Raw genomic sequence first — 20425 nt, 5'->3', positions numbered from 1 at the left:
AGCTACAGAAACCTAAATCTTGAGTTTTAATGACACTTAAAGAATGGACTTCCCTGGTAGCTCAGTGGTAAAAGAATCCACTTGCCAGTGCAGGAGATGAGGAAATGAAGGTTTGATCCCGGGTCAGGAAGATCCCCTGAAGAAGGAAATGGCAACCCACTCCAGTTTTCTTGCCTGAGAAATCCCATGGACAAAGGAGCCTGGTGGGCTCCCGTCCATAGAGTGGCAAAAGAGTCAGACATGATGTAGTAACTAAACAACAACGACAAGGAATGGGAAATAAGGACTCGCGGCTGCCCAATGGTATGAGGAGTTGGAGCTTCTCCTCCCTACCACCCCACCACTACATGAATGTGCCACCCTCAAGGGTGTCTTCAGCATGTAAGGATACTGACTGGGAAAAAAATACCCACACACCACAAAGGGAGACAACAGTTCTGGTGGGGACCAAGGGGCTCCCTAGAAAATTATACATACCAGTCAGCTCTCACACAAATTTCAGGTTTGAATATACTCTACCTCTGTGGTCCTGAAAATGCTAAACCAAAAAAGTAACGTAAGTGGTCTTAGGGTGGTAGCACCACAGGGAACTTGGCTGAAGTGAATGCAAATGCTCTCTGAAGAAGTGGGTTCTCATTTAAAAATCCCTTTGGGATCAGTCAGATAGGAGCTTGTGGTAAAATGAAACATACAAGGAAACGAGGTGCTGTGAACAATAGATACCAGAAGCAAGAAATAGCAGAATTAGAGTCTACGATCCTAGAGTGATGAAACACTGTGATTGTGTTTAAAATGTGGAAAGAAATCAAACACGGACTTGCAACGATAAGCAGAGAACAAAATACTGCCAAAAATGACCAAGCAGATTTGAAAAAGAACCAAGTAGAATTTATGAAGGTGAAAAATAAAATAATTGAAATTAAAAAAACTCAGTGGACAGGATAAACAGCAGATGAGACATGCTGCTAAGTCACTTCAGTCATGTCCGACTCTGTGCAACCCCATAGGCGGCAGCCCACCAGGCTCGCCCGTCCCTGGGATTCTCCAGGCAAGAACACTGGAGTGGGTCGCCACTTTCTTCTCCAATGCATGAAAGTGAAAAGTGAAAGTGAAGTTGCTCAGTTGTGTCCGACTCTTAGCGACCCCATGGATTGCAGCCCACCAGGTTCCTCCGCCCATGGGATTTTCCAGGCAAGAGTACTGGAGTGGGGTGCCATTGCCTTCTCCAGATGAGACATACTTAAAGAGAATTAGTGAAATGAAAGATATAAAGAAATTAAATCTAATAGAGTGAGTGAAAGAGATGGCCAAGAAGAGAATGAAGAGAAATGAAGCACAGAATAAAATGAAGTAACAGAGAGAAGAGTTAGGAATGGACAGGAGTAGAAGGTGGAGTCTCCCATCAGACCTAGGTAGAGATGGTAGGGGCCTGGACTGGAGGCCACTGGGTATAGAAGGAGGTGGATTAAGAGATTTTCAGGAGATAGGACTGAGAGGACTTACTGATGGAGCAGATGACGGAGGCCAGCGGGAGGATGTGTCAAGGATGACTACTAATATTTCTGGCTTGGGAAACTTGATAGAGGGGTATTGTTTATTGAGATGAGAAATATGGAGAACAGATTTGGGAGAAGAAACAGTTTTGACCAAAAAACATACTTCATTTTGCCTGCGAGGTTCTGCTGATGCAACACAGAGTCCTTAAAGCTGGGCCTTAAGATAGGTGTAGGACTTTATCTGGTGGAGAAGGAACTTTAACTTTTAAGGATCTTTTTGCAGTAAGATCATCAAGACTCTTTTTGGAATCTTCTCTATGTAAAAGAGGCCCTTGGAGAAGAAACATTCACAAGAAATCAAACAGGACTTTTGGGATCATCTCTCATCTTTTAGATGGTAAACAGGGTCAGAAAGATAAGGAATTTGCTCTCAGAACCCAGGGCTCTTCATTCATTCATTCATTCATTTGTTCATTCATTCATTCACTGACAACCTATATTTATCAAAAGCCCATTTTGTACCAGATACTAGACACTGGTGATACAGTAGTGAACAAAATGAAGATTCCTGCCCTCAGGAAGCTTATATTTTAGTGGAGGGAGACAGATAATAAACCCAAAAATAAGTTAAAAAAAAAAAAGGTCACAGAGTGATAAGAGCTATAAAGCTATAAAGAGGTGTAAGGGGGACTTCTGGTAGTCCAGTGGTTAAGACTCTGTGCTCCCAATGCAGGGGGCTGGGGTTCAACCCCTGGTCAGGGAACTAGATCCCACATGCTGCAACTAAGAGTTTGCGTGCCACAACCAAAGATCCCGCACTCCACAACAAAGACTGAAGATCCCACATGCTGCAAATAAGACCTGTGCAGCCAAATAAAAACAAATAAACTTTTTTTAAAAGAGGTGTAAGGACTGGAAGGAGGCCAGGTATACTGGAGATGCTATTGGCTAAGGTGGCTCTTGAATGTAAAGCCCCCTGGGCAGCTCTTACAGGGTGGCTGCCCATTCCAACCCATTGTGACAGTGCCTGTGGGGTTCTAAAGTGCAGGCCAGAGGAGGCCAGGAGAAGGCCTAGAGAAGAAGGAGGAAGAAAAGGACTGCAGTGGAACTTAGTGGGTGGGCTGTGCCCCCCAAGTGGGGGCAGAAAAGTCCAATGGGTCAAAAGGGGCATGGAAGGTAAGATAAATTTATTCCTGAGGCTTCCTTGCACCAATCCCCAAGACCCTATCCTCATCCCCTTCCCAATCCCCCCACTGGGTATCAGATGACATTCTCCTTCCACTCCCCTCTCCCACCTTTAGGAATACTCAGAGGTAGGTTCAGATTGTCCTGTGTCCTAGTTCAGAGGGGGCAGCCTGGAGGAGCTCATGACGCATCCAAGGATCACCAGGGAGGTCAAATGGGTGCTGGGAGGCTCTGTTCCAGCCAGGACAGTTGAACCTTTCAACCAAGGCTCTTTTGAGAGCTTCCGGGTCATGCTCGTGTCTCTCCCACCAGGACTCCTGTGAGCAGCCTCCATGAGGCCCTGGACCAGTGCATGACCGCCCTTGACCTCTTCCTCACCAACCAGTTCTCAGAAGCACTCAACTACCTCAAGCCCAGGTGAGGCTTAAGCCCAGACTGGAGATGGAGGATGTGTATATGTGTGTGTGAGTGTGTGTGTGTGCACGCACATGCACATATGTGAGTGTAGGGATGGAGGTATTAGATGGAGACCCAGAAGTCTTACATGAGAGGAATCCAGTGTAACTAAATGCTTTCGGCCTTCTGGGTCACTCCGACCTCTGAGAATTCCATAAAAATGGCTCAGGATCCCCATTCCACAGCCTCGAACAACCAAGCCGTCCTCAGGGTCACCGTGACTTCCTTCTCCTCAGGTTCTTGTGGCTTCTTCCACTTTGATTTCTTGGTCCTACAGAGTCTGGCTCTAAAATAGCCCCTTTTAGGTATTTTCCTCCAGAGTACTACAGACTTGAATTGCTTTCACTGAAGCCTTTAGGGCAATGATGACAGTCAGTCGTTTAGCCATTTCTTCTAGTGTTGACTGCCTTATTTCTAAATAATACACTTGGACTGCTCTTTCTTTACTTACCTCTTTTTTCAATTTTTTTTAAAAACTGAAATTAAGTTGAAATATAATTCACATACCATGAAATTCACTCCTGTTGCTTTTTACTTTTACATATCTAATGGTTGCAAGGGGCTGCCCAGGTGGCTCAGTGGGAAAGAACCCCTCTGGAAAGCAGGAGACATGGGTTCGATCCCTGGGTTGGGAAGATCCCCTGGGGAAGGAAATGGCAACCCACTCCAGTATTCTTGTCTGGGAAATCCCATGGACAGAGGAGCCTAGCAGGCTACAGTCCACAGGGCTGCGAAAGAATCAGATATGACTTAGCAGCTAAACAACAAATGGTTGACAAGAACTTAGCTTTCTTAAACCCCTGCCACACCTCCCTTCCTTCCTCCTGCTCCTATCATTGTATCACAATATCTGGCTAAATTAGTAATCAGTGTTTTCATTATTATAGCTGTGTAATTATGCTCATCGCAGAGATAAACCTTACCTTGTAAGATTATATTTTCTTTTTGGAGTTAATAATTGTCTTGTTTTTTTCATTTGCCTAATTTGCTATATGTTTATCCTGAGCTCTTTATAGCCACTCCATGAAGTCATGAGGTTTTCTCTAAATACTCACATATATCAGGGAAACCCTCTCAGTCCCTCCTTTTTCTGGAAACCTGTCCCCTGGAGGACAGGCCTGTTTACTGGCCACCTTCCAGCTGGCTCCTGGAATCCCCTTCTCTCCAGTTTGCTTGGCTTGGCTTTTTCTCTCATATCCATATCCTCCCTCCTTTGGTTAGAGTGCATCCTCTAGAAGTTTTCTAAGAGAGTGTTGCATGAATATAAGCTTTCCTGCTCAGAATTTTGAAGGCATTGTTTTCTGCCCTGTTTCCTGGCAGGTACTGTAGCCAGGAGAATCCTAATTCTTCTTTTGTAGCATGGGATCTTTTTTCCTCCTCCAGACATGTTTAGGATCTTCTCTCTTATTCCTGCAAATCTGAAATATCACAATGATGTGCTGGAGTATAGGTCTGTTTAATCGGAATTTTTTTATTTGAAAACTCAGTTCTAGGAAATTCTCTCGTGTGATCCTTCCACATTCTGTTTCTCTTTCCTGGACTTTCTTTACATCAGCCGCTAGGCTTCCTGGTCCAGTCCTCTTCTGAGCTATTTATCTGTGCCCTCCCCACTGCATTTCTGTATCTTTTTTCCCCCCGATTTTTGGGAGAGTTCCTCAACCTTATCATTAAATCCATTGACTTTTCTTTTTTTGTGTGTAATCATATGATTAATTCCCTAGTACTCCTCAATGTTTTCTGAATGTTCTTTTTCCCTAAAACATCTTATTCTTGGTTTATGGGTGCACTGTGTTCTTTATATCTATATTTAAAATATGAGTGTCCTGAGGATGGGGCCTGGCATGTAGTAAGCATTCTAATGAGTATTTATTGCTGTTATTATTATCACAGAATAATTATCTCTTTTGAAAATATTTTGTTTTTTTTCCTACATAATCTTGGCTTTCTCAGTGTTTCTTTTTTCTTTAAGAGGGAGAATCCTCTCCCCGTGGTGGGGAGGGGCTTTCCTGAAACACCCATGGTCCCTGGCTGGCTGTCTGGTCATATTTAAGAGCAAGTTCACTCAAAATCCAATGGGAGGGTCTGGCCCAAGTAGCCTTGTGATTGGTGGGATCAGCTTTTGGATGAGCTGGCAGAGAGCGGGCCCCAGATGTTAGCATTTCAGGAAAAGAACGCCGCGCCCACCCTAGCACCCCGCCACCTTCTTCTACGTGGGCAGAGAGCCCTGGCAGCCTGGGTCCTGGGGTTGAGATGGGGCCGAGGTGGGGTCTAATCGCGTCTGCCGCCTGCTGGCCTAATCCCCTCTTTTCAGCTCTAGGTGGTCATCTGCCACAGCTGGCTCCCCCAGAACCGCCCTCCCCACCAGCTCCTTGGGAGAGCGAGTGCTGGGGCAGGGCTGCTGCTTTCCCCAAGCCAGTCCTGTTCAGTTTCTCTAGACCTGACTGACCCATCGCTGTCCTGTCTGGGGTCAGCGGCCCAGCTTCTGAGGGGGCAGTGCCAGGGCTTGGTGGACGTGAGTCGTACAGTGGTCCACATGCCCCCACACCTCAGCCCACCCTCTGAGAGGATCTGGCTTGAGATGGGGCAGGACCGGTTCTGCTTAAGAGTGTGGCCATCGTCAGAGGCAGGCCAGGCTCCATCCTGCCCCATCACTGAGTACCTTCCAGTACTTCTGGAAGGCGCCCTGGCTCCCCTTCCCTCCTGGTCACTCCTTGTCCCTAAGCAGCTCCTCTCTGCCACTTCACCCCCCAAAGCCCTCCTCCCTCTCGAAGCCCCCTCCTCCTTGAGGGGCTGCCTCACCTGCTCTCACCTCAGGAGGGTACTTTCCTAGGGAGTCCTGAACTCAGGCCCCTAGAGGCAGCACAGAGAGAACAGTCTTCCTGGGAGGCCACCTTTACCTCATTCATGAGACACTGTAGCCTCTATTTATCTCAGCACCTGCCCCATTCTAAAAACGGGTCTTTTCTTTCTTTCTACACTTAAGAGCCTCCCCCTCCACCAAACAGTGCTCGTCATTAGCATACACCCCACCCCTTCTTGTGACAACCAAATAATGTTTCCAGAAGGGAGGTGTGGGGAGGTACAGGAGATATCTTTCTCTATCACTTTGAAGAACTACTGGTCTAGAGAAAATAATTCTTGCTGTAACATGACCTCCCCTGCCCAGGCGTAGCCACTGAAGCTGTGAAAGATGCTGGGGGTCAGCTTCATTCACCGTTCCTGTTGTACACATGTGTCTCATTTACTGTTATCCGTACTTTGCCCTCGGGGAGTAACTGGGCTCACCAGGCTTCCCACTCCCACCCCTACCCCCAGTTTTTGCTTTCCCTTTGTCACGTCTTTGAGTAGCTTCTAGTTTATTTTACTTCACTCCATGTCTGCCCCTGAGCACTGTCTCTGGAACATGGTCACTACTCCACTCATTTGATGAAAAAATTGGTCATGGCTGATAACTAACAGAACCACGATTGAAATCCATCCCCCCTCAGCTCCTGGGCCTCTTGGGCCATCTTGGATCTCAAGCAGGTGGAGGAGTGTATCTGGCACAGAGGCCTCACGCCTGCCTCCTCTTCCAGGTGGGAGGGAAGGAGGTAGAATAGGGGTGTGCGTGTTGGGGACAGATGTAAACATTTTGAATGTTTACGTCGGATCTCAGTTGCGGCACGTGGGATCTTTTGTCACAGCTTGAGAACTCTCTAGTTGTGGTGCAGGAGCTTCAGCAGTTGCAGGACCCAGGCTTAGTTGCTCCATGGCATTGTGGTCCCCGGCCAGGGATTGAACCCACGTCCCCTGCATTGCAAGGCAGATTCCTAACCGCTGGACCACCAGAAGAGTTCCCTTTGAGAGAGTTCCTCCCTTTGAGAGAGGAAGTCAAGTCCCTTGCTGAGAGTAGGGGGTGACAGGGATTGAGGAAAAGTTGATGAGTAGTGTGATGGGCTGAGGTTGGTGATCCAGCTCAGGCTGTACCTGTCTGTGTGGTGGTGGCGCCCTCCCTTCTTGCTCGGTGGCAGCGCTGTGGAGAGAGTAGGCGGTTTCTTGTTTTCTGGGCCCAGGCTCCTAGCCAGTGCTCCAGGGGGCTGGAAGGCTCAGCAGTGAGGGTTTTGACAAGATAGTGGGTGACATGAGGGAGCTTGAGGGGTCAGGAAGACAGGACGGGCTGGAGGATCAGGCAGTGGGAGTGATGAGAGTGAGTGCAAAGGTGGGGAGCCTGTGGTTGGGAGGCTGGGTGTGTCATGCAGGACTCCAGAAGCAGAGCTGTTCTGTGGGTTGATGATGAGGTCAGGGTGTGACCCATGGGATGCGGCAGTTGGGCACCCGTGACCATTTCACTTGGCAGCACCTCATGAGTAACCTCGTGTGCATGGCAACATGTGGGGTGCTGGGGCTGCAGGACTGAACAGGGTATGGGCTGTCCTCAGCGCTCCTCAGGGAGCCAGTGAAAAACCGTAAAGGGTGGTACTGAGAGCTGTACGAGGACCCCAACTCACGTGGGAAGGGGCCGGTCAGGAAGGCTTTAGGCCCAGCCCCATAACTTCCAGGGTGCATTGCAACATGAAAATGTAGAATCCTTTGTTTAGAAATTATTAAGGATTTCAAAACAATGACAGCAGAGCATTAAACCAAGCATGGACCCCTGCGTGACTGCACAGATGGCATACCCATGAAGCCAGCCCTGGAAGTCTTCCCGGAGGAAGTGACATTTAAGCTGAGATAGGCTGGATGAGAAGGAGTCAGCCGGATAGAGAGGGCATTTCCAGGCAGAGAAGCAGCCTGTGCAAAGGCCAGGCAGAGAACGAGGGCCTAGTGTATTTGAAGAACAGAGACACTCAGCCTGGCAGGGGTGGGGAGAGCTGGAGTAGGTCCCAGAAGAATGAGGGCTGAGTGATGGAAGGTGGGCTGGGGATACAACTGCCCCTGGAGGTGAGTGAGCTGGAGAGGAGTGCAGCAAGGTGGGTCTGAGAGGCGCTGGGGGGCTTCCATGAGGATGAAGGAGAGTGGCTTGGAGGCGGGGGGGTCTGTCTGCCTTCCAGCCTAGAACAGCCTCACCCAGAGAGGTCCTCTGGAAGTCAGGGTTTAGACTGGGACTGCAGGGAGGTCTCCAGAAAGAGCAGTAGGGGTGGGATCAGAGTCAGCCTGATGGTGAGGACAAAGATGACAAGGGCCCGAGTCATGGCTACTGGCAGGAGGAGGGAAGGGCTGGAGGCACTGGGCTTACTGGACCTCCAGGTGGCCGAGGAGTCCCCGACCCCAACGTACGGCTCTTCCTATGGATCTTCAATGCTCTCCTTCTCTCGACAGCTGGTCTAGGCCTGGCAGAGACCCCTTGGGCATTGTGTCCTAGAGCTGGGTCTAGCTCACAGGGAAGGGGATCATTGCTTCCAGCGGTCCAGTCACCATAGGCACAGATAAGAACTCTGTGGAATGCAAACTAAACTTGGGGTGCCTGAGGTCTTGGGGGGCCGTGTTGTACCTCTGTGCCCTGAATCCCAGTCCAGACTACAGACTTGAAATTCCACTTTGCCTGCCAGCTTCCCAGGCAGGGTCCTTCCTACTGGGCTGGGCAAGTGGAGCTGAGTCCTGGGCCTGGGACTTGAGGGTAAGGAGGATGAGAGTTAGAGAGGCTGAGGGAGGGAGTTATCTGGGATGTGGGTCTTTGTGGCTGCCAGGGAAACCCTTCCTAAAGGAGAAAGTTTTTATGCAGGGCAATGACCCTTAACCCTGGCAGGACCCAGAGGGACTTAGACTCATATTTCTTGAGTATCAGCATTGTGGCCCCAGCCTGGATACCCAAAACTCCTGGGAGAGAATTATTGTGTCCATTTTACAGAGGAGAAACCTGAGGCTCAGAGATGCCTATAGAACTCACCAGGATCACACAGCTGGTAACTAGTGCCTGTGTCTGAGATATTCTGAAGCTTGAGTTCTGTCCCCACGACAGGCTGCGACTTCCTTTCCACAAGCCACTGCCCTCCAACAAGCAGTTCTAGCAAAGACCTGGGAGGTGTCCTGACAGCTACTAGGACTGGTTCTCTTCATAAATCTTTGACTTCTGAGGATAATATCACCTGAGAATCACCCAGAAGTAGAAAAGCAACTTAATTTACAGAGGTGTTTTATGAATGAGAAAGGCAGGAAAATGTGTGAAGTCGTATAATCTATAAGTCTATAAACAGCCTATAAACCTTAGTCATCTCTGTCTCCTGTGAAGTTCCCAGCAGAAGCCTGGCAATGAGGAATTTGGAAAATAATTAACAAGGGAGTGTAGGGAAGGGAGTGAAGACTGCTGCAGCATCTACGGTGTGCCAGGCGAGGGTAATCCCTGGCCAGTCCCATGGGGACTCTGGTGGAGCAGCTTTATTGTCCCTATTTTGCAGAACCATAAATCAAGGCCCAGATGTGTTGTGACTTCCCCAGGTACAGAGAGGGACTGGGTCCCATCCTTCCTTGCCTGTTGCTCTCTGTATGTGTTAGACTAAATGCCGTCCCTCTCCCTCCAACACCCTTTAGATGAGAGGTCTGGGGCCATGGAGGAGCAGGGAGAGAGGAGGGGGAGGCTTCCTGAGCCCAGCTTGCACTGTCACATTGGTGCTAAGACAGAGATAAACCCACACAGCTCTGACCTTGAGATGCCCACCGTCTGGGAAAGAGCTGAGTGTCTGCTGATGTAAACTCAGCGTGGCCCGAACCTCCAGCATAAGCGCATGCTCCCTGGAGCAGGGGCCCCAGTGGCCCTTGAGGCATTCAAGCACCTTTACAGATGAATCAGGGGGTGTCGGGTAGAGAATGGGCATTTAATGCTGTGGGAACAGCAAGGATAAAGGCCTGCAGGAGGGAAAGGGTGGAATTTTCCTGAGGTAAGCATGTATGGTTCAGTGTGGGTAGACTTGAATGTGGGCAGATATTGAGGCAGGAGCAGAAGTGATAGGAGAACTGGGCTGGAGGGGTGGGCAGGGCCTCAACTCCCAGAGTTATCTCATGGGAGGTGGAAGCCCCAGGTGGGCTCAAGCAGAAAGTGATGTGGTCAGGTGATGGGGTGGGGAGAGGCAGGAGGTAACGAGGCCAGGGCAGTCCAGGCACAAAGATGGGTAAGCCTGGGGTGGGGTTTGAGGGTAAAGGAGACCCTGCAGACAGGACTTGGGCTTGGCCTGTGATGGGTAGGGGAGAAGGCGAAAGATGGCCCTGGTGCAGGGAAGTACCGCCTCAGGTCAGCATGCTGCTGCTGCCATCTGTATAGAATGAATGAGAAACTGAAGCTCAGATTTGGAGAGTCACTTAGGGCGACGCAGCAGGAAGAAGAGGAGCTGGGATCCGAGGCTGCCTGAGTAGCAGTGGAAGGGTCAGTTGTTGGGTGAGTGCATTCTGCTCTCTGGACCTGTGTTCCCCCACAGTGGGGGAGGGGATGGTGAATGATGATTTGGGGTCAGCTATCTTGAAGTTCTAGGGGTTGATGCTTTTATGTCCCTTCTCTCTGGCAGAACCAAGGAAAGCATGTACCACTCGCTGACTTATGCCACCATCCTGGAGATGCAGGCTATGATGACCTTTGACCCCCAGGACATCCTACTTGCTGGCAACATGATGAAGGAGGCGCAGTCGCTCTGTCAGAGGTCAGGTCCATGGGGCAGGCAGGGATGAGGGGTTGTGAAGCATCCATTTGTCACTTTGGCCTATCCCAGTGCCTAAAATACCACTATCAGTCCTGCTCCTTTTGGCTCAAAAGTGTGTCCCCAAGTGCTCAGAGCTGTCCCTGTTGGCACTGCCTCAGGAGCCACGTTGTCTGAGCTGGTCACTGAGAGCTTCCTGGGTCAGACTGGATTGGGAGGAGATGAATCCTGGCTGTGGTCACGTAATAATTCTCTGACTTTGGGCAAGTCCCTCTGTGGATTCAACTTTCCTCATCTGTAAAATGGGTGTGATGATAGAATTGTTGTGGGAACTGCATAGTTGGTGTTCAGTGCACATTAACTGCTTGAATGCATGAATAAACAGACCGTCAGTGTTTGTGCACAGGTAGAGTCATCATTCACTGGGACACACTCCAGCCTGGCCTAGGCCAGTCCCTGGCCTGGGCTCTGTTCGCCCAGATAATCATCAGACCCTGGCCCCTCTGTTGCCTGAACGGCCTGATCAGGGAGACGCAGGCACAGACAGTGACAGCTCAGCATGATGCAGGGCAGCTCATAGGGTCGTGGGGGTCCAGCCTGAGGAGCAGGAAAGGCTTCCTGGAGGAGGTGACATCAGAGCTGGGTCCTGTGGGGTGACCAGGGACAGGTCAGGTTAGACGGAGCAGGGGAGGGGGCTCCATGCAGAGGCAGCAGCAGGGGCAAGGGCATGAAAAAGCCTGGATTTGGGGGAGTTTCCAGGAGCTAAGTGTGTGGAGTCCTCTGGGAGGGGCACGGGATGCTGTTGGAGGTGCCTGGGCCCCCTGCTCACCTCCCTGAATGATATGAGGCCCTGTTTTTCTCTGCAGGCACAGGAAGAAGTCCTCTGTAACAGATTCCTTCAGTAGCCTGGTGCACCGCCCCACTATGGACCAGTTCACAGAAGGTGTGGCATCTGGGGTGTCCTTTCAGCCCGCTGATGCCAGGTCGCCTGGTTCCAGGCCCGGGAAGGGGCAGGAAGGGGCAGTTATCCTCCTTGTTGTCACCCAGGGGGCTGAGCCCTGGCCCAGGCACTGAGACACTGATGGGTCAGACCTGGGGCCTTTTGAGGACTGGTCTCATGTGTGGGGGTGGGTGGGGAGCAGGTAAAGACTCAGTTACCTTACAGCATTACCTGCTGAGGGCTGCAAATTGAGGAAAGAAAATGCTGTCAAAGGAGCTGTCACTTTGCTCCTCAGGCTAGGGTGGACTTAGGGCTGTGTGTGCAGTTAGGTTTCGTGGTTTAAAGACCATAGTAATCTAAGGTGCCCCAGAGGGGACTGTGGTTTTAGAGCCTGACACCTTGTGATGAAACAGCTGGGGGCAGTAGCAGAGGTCTGGGCTGCCAGGGCCACACTGCATCTTTGTGCCATGACTGCAGTCCTAGAGGCAGCAGCAGCCAACCATAAGCACTTGGGGAACCTTTAGTGGGGGTGGGGGGCAAATGGCCATCCCCACCTCGAGAGCCCTTGATGGTTCCAGCACAAAACATTGCCCTCGATGGTGTCTCTCTCCTTCAAACTTGCCATGGCTCCATGCTGCCCACAGGACCAAATCTGTAAGTCTCCACCAGTGCGTAAGGCCCTTTCAGCCAGACTTCTGCCCCTCATTTTCCTTGTCCCCTCAGCCTCTCCCCGCTTCACCCCATTTCAACCTTCTGTGGCTCAGCTGTCCCCAAACATCTGAGTTGTTTGACTTTCCTGGGCTTCTGCCAAGAAAGCTCTTCCTGCCTCATGCTTCCATCCCATTTTCAACTCAGATATCTTTCTCCTGGAAGTCTCTCCTGACTCCTCCAGCTGTGTCAGTTCTCCTTCCTCGCTCCCACAGCCCGTGGCTTCCCTGGTTTCATCCGTTCATCCCAGTGCCCTAGGAGTGTTGGTGCACAGCACCTACAGCGATGCCTGGAGGGCAGGAGAACAAGTCCCAGGGCCCCACGCTGACTTCTAGGGGGATGCAGGCATGGGGAATGTAAGCTAACTGGGACAGTGTTGAGGGCCATGTGTGAAGGAACCTGGTGACGGGGCTCCAGAGGCAGTGGGCAGGTGCTGACTCAGGCTCCCTTTGCCTTTTGGGAAATGAGATGAGGAGGTGACCCAAGTCTCCTGCCAAGAGTCCCAGGAGGCCGCAGGGCTTTGGTTTTCTCCCCGCAGAGGAAATCCACGCTGAGGTCTGCTACGCAGAGTGCCTGCTGCAGAGAGCGGCCCTGACCTTCCTGCAGGTAGGAACCCGCTGCCTGTACAAGCAGCCTGGGGGTTTCAGAGGGTGGAGCACCACATCTTAGCCCGAAGGATCTAGAGAAGCCATGACCTGTGGGTGAGGCAAGGACCAAGGCACAGTCACCCCAGCACTCCTGGCCCTGGGCAGGCTCAGTGGCAGAGGTGACGGGCTTTCCCTCTGCACAAGGGGCACACATGTTCCCACCCACTGATGGGATGCATGTCCACCTTGTGACTGCTGGTTTCCTGCTGTTTTTGTGTCACGGGAGTGACAGACATTGTCACAAAGCCTGCTTCACATTTGATTCATTCAACAGACAAGTCAGAATGAATCAAACTTGATTCATTCAGGAACTTGACTTGTAGCACCTGCAGCACACCATACTTTGTATACACTGCAGGGTTGTCGTTTTTACATACCTTATACACATTGCATGTTTGTTTCTGCCTACATTTGCATATTTTATTTAACCATCACCTCAGGCCTGTGAAGGGGAGAATTAGGGGGAAGGACCTACCTTCTCAGGGTCATATGGCTAACAAATGGCAGAGTTGGGTTTAAACCAGATCTGGCTGACTCAGCCTAGAGTAGGAAATGGCAGCCACTCTAGTATTCTTGCCTGGAGAATCCCAGGGACAGAGAAGCCTGGTGGGCTACAGTTCATGGGGTCACAAAGAGCTGGACGTGACTAATCACATGCCTTCTGGCTGACTCAGAGCCTGTGCTCTTCACCATAGAGAAAATTGTGAGACCCTTTGGTTTTACCAAAAAGCCTGGATATAGTTATAAATATATGTGCATATATATTCAGTCTCTTCAGTTGTGTCCAGGGATCGAACCCACGTCTCCTGCATTGCAGGCAATCGTCATGTAATAGGTGTATTGGGGTGGGAGAGGCACATTTAAATTTTATCATTGGGGTGTTCTTTATTTATTTTTTTTTTTAAATGGGGCCTTCACAGGGATAGACCCTTCACCCGTATCCTCTGCTTTAGCTCCTCTGAGCTTGCCTAGATAACAGCCGTTCTTTATTTTTATTAGTGATATTTCTATCTTTTTGGACCTCAGATGATTAGAATTTGATTAATCTTAGTTCTTCATCAGGATCACCATGAATGGCCTTTTATTTCCTTTGTTTGTATACTCTATTATTATATATAATAAATAAACACCCATGAACCCCACCCCCACCCAATCAGAGAACAGAACCCTGCTGGCAAGCCTCCTTGCTTCCTTCCTCCCTTCCTCCGGGGGGAGACCATTACTTGGAGTTTTGTATGTATCATCTCCACCCTATTTTTTTTTAAAAAATGGTTTCTCAGCTTCCTATTCATGTCTGAACACCAAATTGCTATGTTTTGGTTGCCTTTGAGTTTCTTAAGGCCTCAAACTGTGTGGGACTTGCTTTTTTTACCCAATCACACAAGGCTGTGTTTAATATTCCCTGCTGTGAACATGCCAGTTTGTTTATCCATTCTCCGGCTAAAGGACATCTGGGTTGTTTCGGTCCTTGGCTACTGTGAACAGTGGTGCTATGAGCCTTCTTGAAATATGTCCGTTTTTGTCGGGTGTATACATGGGAGCGGAACAGCCAGGTGGGCTGTAGGTATTGGTGCTTCTTTTTTTTTTTCCTGCATCGCGTGGCATGTGGGATCTTAGTTCCCCAGTCAGGGATCAAACCCATGCCCCCTGCAGTGAAAGTGTGGAGTCTTAATCGCTGGACCGCCAGAAAAGTCCCCAGGTGCTTGAAATTACAAATGTGATAAATACCTGCTTGTTGTAAAAAAAAAAAAAAAACAATCCAAAACCGAAAGTCTCCCTTCCTTCCCCACAATTCCTCTACCTGGAGGAGACACGGTTAACTGGTGGGAGCATCTCCTCCAGGCCTTTCTCCAAACACATAGCTCATGTACATGTGAGCCTGGTAAAGGAGGTTGTGGTCCAGCCCTGGGCATTTTGGAAGGCTTGTTTGGCAAGCAAGACCCTCGTCTTAAGCCCCCAGGGTAGAGTGGGGAGGTCTAGTTTAGCTGACCTCGGACCCCTACCCATGCAGGGCCCCTCATAAAGTGAGGCCGAGGGAGAGCCAGGAAGGATCTGGAGCCTTGAGGATCCTCTCAAGCCTGTGGCTAACCACCCAGGCCTGGCTCTTAGCAAGTCTCCCTCCTGCAGGACGAGAACATGGTGAGCTTCATCAAGGGCGGCATCAAAGTTCGAAACAGCTACCAGACCTACAAGTGAGTGGGACTGGCCTGGGTGGGGGGTGGATGTGGCATTGGGGGGCACAGCAGAGCACAGCATCTACTATCCTGTGCCCCTCAGGCTGCATTGTGGGAGGTAGAGGGTGCTGGCTGGAGGCAGGAGACCTAGAATGCTTGTGACCTCACATTTCTGCAACCTGAGGACCTCAGTTTTCTGGAATATTATTCCCCTGGTTTTCTGGGTGTATCTGTTCATTTGGTCCCCCCAAGTGCTGTCTTTGTGCCTAACTCTGAACTAGGGAAAAATAAGACATATTCTGCACTAGCAGCTCGGTCTGGTTGAGGTAGGAGAAAGATGCAGGAGCAATAATTTTGAGGACAGCAATAGATGTTAAGGCCCCATCCAAATGCCACTTTCCCCAGGAAGCCTTCCTTGAACCCACCAATATGTAGACATGGTGCTTATATATACACACCCCCTCCCGAGACTGGGAGCTCCTCGAGGGCCAGGTAGGTTATTTCCATGCCGGCTCAGCACTGGGCCACACATAGGGCCGTGTTTATGGACCAAAGAATGAAGACTTAATCCAGAGCACTTCTGCCCAACATGGCTCTGCAGTCCTTGTCTGTAATTCCCAGACCAGTAAAGCTCTGAAAGGAATTAACCCTCCCTCCTGCCCCCAGTTTGGCATTGAAACTCCTTTTCCATTAAAAGTGGACTTGAATTGACTCGAGACTGTTGCCATTACTTTGCCCACTTAATGTGAGAGTTTTCCTGTGGAGACACTGTGAGGTTGATTTCAAGGTATTGCTGGGGTATAACACGCCATGCAGTATATGGATACCATGCTCCTTTGTGTGGTCTCTGCTGGAATTGCTCAAGGAAACCAGACGTGTGTTCTGGCCCCTCCAGTCTCCCTACCTGCTGCCAGAGTGATGTTTTCAAAGCACAAACCTTGTCAGGTCACTCCCTGCCAACTCCCAAGACCTGTCTTGCTCTTAGAATAAAGTCCCAGGTCTTTGCCGAGTCACTCCTGGGAGCTCCGTTTGTTCTTGTAACCACATCTCCTGTCCCCCTCTGCCTCAGACATTTGGGCCTTCCCTCAGTTTTTCAAACAGGCCAGCTCATTCCTACCTCAGGGCCTTTGGACATGCTGTTCTCTCTGCCAGGAACACTCTGTGCAGGCTAGCTCCTCGTTCCTCAGGTTTCAGCTCAGATGTCAGCCCCTTGAGGAAACCTTCCCAGCACTCCAAATGAGGTCAGGCTCCAGGGTTCCCCCTCTTCCTGTCAGTGACTTGATGGGGGTCCGTCCCTGAGAGGGGAGAGTTGTGAAGATAGTAGCTTGACAGCTTTGTGCCCTGCCGTCCAGAGAAGCTCAGTCAGTGTTTCCTGAGTGAATGCTCTTGAGATGCTCATGGCCTGCGGAGGAGGCAGGTACCTCTTTAATTTCCCTGTCCTGCCCCAGGCGGACTGGCATATGTATGTGCTCAGAGCTATGGGTGACCAGAAGGAAGAGGGTTGGATTCCGACCAAGAAACTCCAGGAAGACTTCCTTAAGGAGGTGCTGTTGGAGTTAGCCCAGTGTTCCTCATCTAGGGCCAGTTTCCCCCCGATGAGACATTTGGCAATGTCCAGAAACATTTTGCTTGTCATACTGGGGGAGGCTGCTCCTGACAGCTAGTGCGTGGAGGTCAGGAATGCTGCTAAACTTCCTAAGATGTGCAGGACAGCCTCCCTCCCCCGTAGTCTGAACAAAGAATTATCCAGTTATCCAGCCTAAACTTATCAGTAGTACTGAGGTTGAGGAGCTGTTCTAGACAGAATGCAGAGCACAAGCCAATGCCTAGAGGTCAGATGAGGCGGGTGTGCGAGAGCTGACAGAGCTGAAATTCAAGAGCAAAGGGTGTGTCATTACGGTGGGAGATGGGGCTAGAGGTTCCTCGAAATCGGCTCTCTGGATTGCCAGACAGTTACACATCTACCACCAGGGAGTTCTGAGGTCAGTAAGAAGTAGGGGCCACTTGGCCCCAGCTGGAAGGGGACCCCGCCCCCCAGCTGTGGCTGAAACAGGCTTTGCCTCCCTCCACAGGGAGCTGGACAGCCTCGTGCAGTCCTCACAGTACTGCAAGGGGGAGAACCACAGGCACTTTGAAGGAGGGGTGAAGCTCGGCGTGGGCGCCTTCAACCTGGTGAGTGGGCGTACCTCCCCGTGTCCAGCATCTGGGTTCAAGGTTAATCTCCCCTGCACATCACTGGCTACACTGGGTCTCTGCCAGGTTACTGTCCTGGGCCCCGGTGATGAAGCAGACACACTGCCGGCCTGGAGGTAACTCATAGCTGGGGTGGGAGTGGGGGCTGGCCATGGCTCCATGGTCCCTTCTGTACGTTTCTTCCTGAGGCAAGTTGAAGCTTGAAATCAACTATGGCGACAATATTTATACATCAGAAATTGACAAACACAAGACATCAGGGCCTTTTCCTCCCCAGAAAGCTGGTGGTTAGACATTGACCAGTGGCTGGGAAGGAGACAGGCCTGGAAACAACCGGTGACCCATGGGGAACAGAAAGCCAGAACTTCTTTCTGCAGGAGTTGGGGAAGGTTCTGGGGAGCAGGGAGTATTTGAGCTGGAACTTGAAGGATCCACAGGTAAGGGAAGTTTTTCAGGCAGAAAGAGCATTCTAGGCAGAGGGAACAGCGTGAGCTGAGTCAGGGAGGCTCAGAAGAGGTGTGCCTGCTCCTGGGAGGAGGAGCTGCTCTTGGATGATTCAGACTCCTGGCCCTGGGTGGCCAGGGACTTCCCCCAAAGTGTGTGTGGTGGGCGGTGGCTCCTCCCCTATAGGCAAAGCCTGTTCAGATGGGGATCCCTGCCCTTCTCTGGGTTTCAGATTCCTCATTTGTACGATGGGAGCAGTGATTCTGGCCCAAGTGCTGAGAAATACAAGCTGCAGAGTGCATCAGATACTTTAGCAGGTTGTAGCTGGACTGTCTTGGGCTCAAGAAGTGGCTCCACTTCTGATCTGTGGAGCCCTGGGCATATTCTGTCACTTATCTTATGCCTCTGTTTCTCCCTCTGTCAGACATAGCAGTAAATCCCTTCTTTGCAAGACTGTTCCGAGATTCAATGCAATGAATCTCCTGGTACAAAGCAGGGATTAAGTGTAATAACAATAGCTAACTGCTAGGTGCAACCTCTGTTACGCGCTTCATGTGTATTAATGTGATCCGTCTGGTAGGGGCTATTTTTATTTCCATTTTACAGATGAGGAAACTGAGGCAGAGAGAGGTGACCAAGCTGGGAGTGGTGAGGTTAGGATCGAGACGCAGTCTTTTCCTTATTGTCATGTTGTAGTGCCTCTCTCCATCAGTGGGAGCTGGGGGCGGCCTCATGGGCATTCCAGAGATGGGCCTGCACCTCAGGGATCACCCCCAGGACTGTGGAGGTCTGCATTTGGGAGGGGTGGCCCCCACCCATCATGAGTTCGCCTGGCTCTCTCTTCAGACGCTGTCCATGCTTCCTACCAGGATCCTGCGGCTGCTTGAGTTCGTAGGGTTTTCAGGAAACAAGGTAACCACCTCCCTCCTGGGGCTCCCAATCCTCAGCTCCAGGGCTGGAGCTCAGCTGGTGGGGTGTGGCTGAGGGGCTATGGGGCCTTAGCGCCAGCCCTGGCTCAGCGCCCACCTCGGTGTGAGACCCGGGACAAGGCCCAGGCCTCTCTAGGCCTCAGTCTGCTCTCCTGCAAATGGGACCAGTGATTGCTGTCAGGCTCTTCTCAGGGTGGAGAGGCTCTAGGGTGAGGGTGGGTATGAAGAGCGGCTCCTGGGGTCCTTTAGGGGCCTGGGGTCATCATCTCTATGTCTGGCAGGTGTTAGGAACCTGGTCCTTCTCCCCTCAGATAGCCTTGAGCAAGTCCCTCCCCTTGGGACCATTTTCTTGTCTAGGAGATGCCCATGGGGAGCCCTGCTGTGCACTGGGCCTTGAGGTGGAAACCAGAGGACTCAAGAACCCAGAGGCTTTACTGAGGGCAGGACCCTGAGTGCCAGGTAGCAGATCAGGGAGGGCTCCCTGGTGGAGACCCAGAATGGTACAAGGAGCATTAACCTGTAAGACAGGAGCCCTGAGTCTGTCTAGCCTCATCCCCTTCTTCCTGTGACTCTGAACAAAGACCGCTGACTGCCCTCTCCACTGATCAAATCAGTGTTTCTCCAGCTTGGACTTTCTCCAGTCTTTCCTGATTTTTTGCCATGTGCACAGACCTCTATATTATTATTTACATATTATTTTTCTCAAATGTGGTTCTTATTTTTTTTTTTACTTAAATTTATTTAAAGGAAACATTACTACACAGAGAACCCATATTATGTGGCGTGGTAAGAGCATGATCGTAACAATAAATACTACAGGACCAAGCAGTCTTCCTTGGTCCACCAGATTGTGTAGCCTGTTTCTCTTTGTGTGGAAGACAGCTTAGAGCAGGGTGATGCTGCACGCTCCAGCACCACACTGAGGCTTTCTCCTGTAGCCTGAGGACAGACGAGTACTGGGAAGGGCCGCTCCTCACCTGGGACCCTGCGCTTCTTCTCACCTGTCCCAGGACACGTACAGGCTTGGCTGCCCTCTGTGGTCCATGGCCTGGGCCCAGGGAAACACTCGTTAGAGGCTCTGAAAGTCCTCAGGTTTTTTTTTTTTGTTTTTTTGGTTTTTTTTTTTAATAAGAAGGCCCTTGGGTCCCGAGTAGGATCTCAGGATGATGATGGAAGAACACGAGAAAGTCTGAGAGGTGGGACAGGGTGGCCTGGCCAGGAAGAGAGGGTGGCAAGGCCGGAGCAAGAGGGACCTCATACACCCACAAGCTCTGGCTTCATCTTTATCCCAAAGTCAAGGGGGCTGTGGAGCGTTTGCAGCAGGGGTGAGGCAAGTCAGATGTATCTGTTAGAAAGATCAGGAACACACTCTAGGATAGGCAGTGGGGCAGAAACTGCCGGTGGTGATACAAGCATAGTCTGGCTTCTTGCTCCTCCCCAGGCAGGCTCTGGAGCCTTCTCCTCCTGGCAGCCTTCCCGGCCTGCAGTTGCTATGGCCCTGTCTGTGCCCTGAGCCTGGGTTAGGATTATCTACCTCCTTGTCATTTCTACTCCCCGACCAGACTTGGGGCTGCTCACGGCCTTGGCACCCACCATGGGGACTGAGCAGGCGACTATAGGAGGAATGGGGAAGGGGCTATTAGGGAGGT

The 20425-nt window shown here is 50.8% G+C and overlaps 1 protein-coding gene across 1 annotated transcript in view; it reads left to right on the top strand.

Moving 5' to 3' along the window:
* The first annotated feature begins 2966 nt into the window (after positions 1 to 2966).
* The window catches only part of TTC39A (tetratricopeptide repeat domain 39A), a 31348-nt gene continuing 13889 nt past the window's right edge, over positions 2967 to 20425 (top strand). The window contains exons 1-7 of the mRNA XM_010849657.1: positions 2967 to 3098; positions 10613 to 10744; positions 11608 to 11684; positions 12928 to 12995; positions 15164 to 15228; positions 17283 to 17382; positions 18694 to 18759. Coding sequence (XP_010847959.1) covers positions 3034 to 3098; positions 10613 to 10744; positions 11608 to 11684; positions 12928 to 12995; positions 15164 to 15228; positions 17283 to 17382; positions 18694 to 18759 — 573 coding nt within the window. The 5' untranslated portion in view covers positions 2967 to 3033. The remainder of the gene's footprint in view (positions 3099 to 10612; positions 10745 to 11607; positions 11685 to 12927; positions 12996 to 15163; positions 15229 to 17282; positions 17383 to 18693; positions 18760 to 20425) is intronic.

Source organism: Bison bison, unplaced genomic scaffold, assembly GCF_000754665.1.
Source record: "Bison bison bison isolate TAMUID 2011002044 unplaced genomic scaffold, Bison_UMD1.0 scf7180017851016, whole genome shotgun sequence".
Taxonomy (NCBI): Eukaryota; Metazoa; Chordata; class Mammalia; order Artiodactyla; family Bovidae; genus Bison; species Bison bison.
Note: the sequence above shows the minus strand (reverse complement) of the source record. Positions and strands in the feature narration are given on the sequence as shown.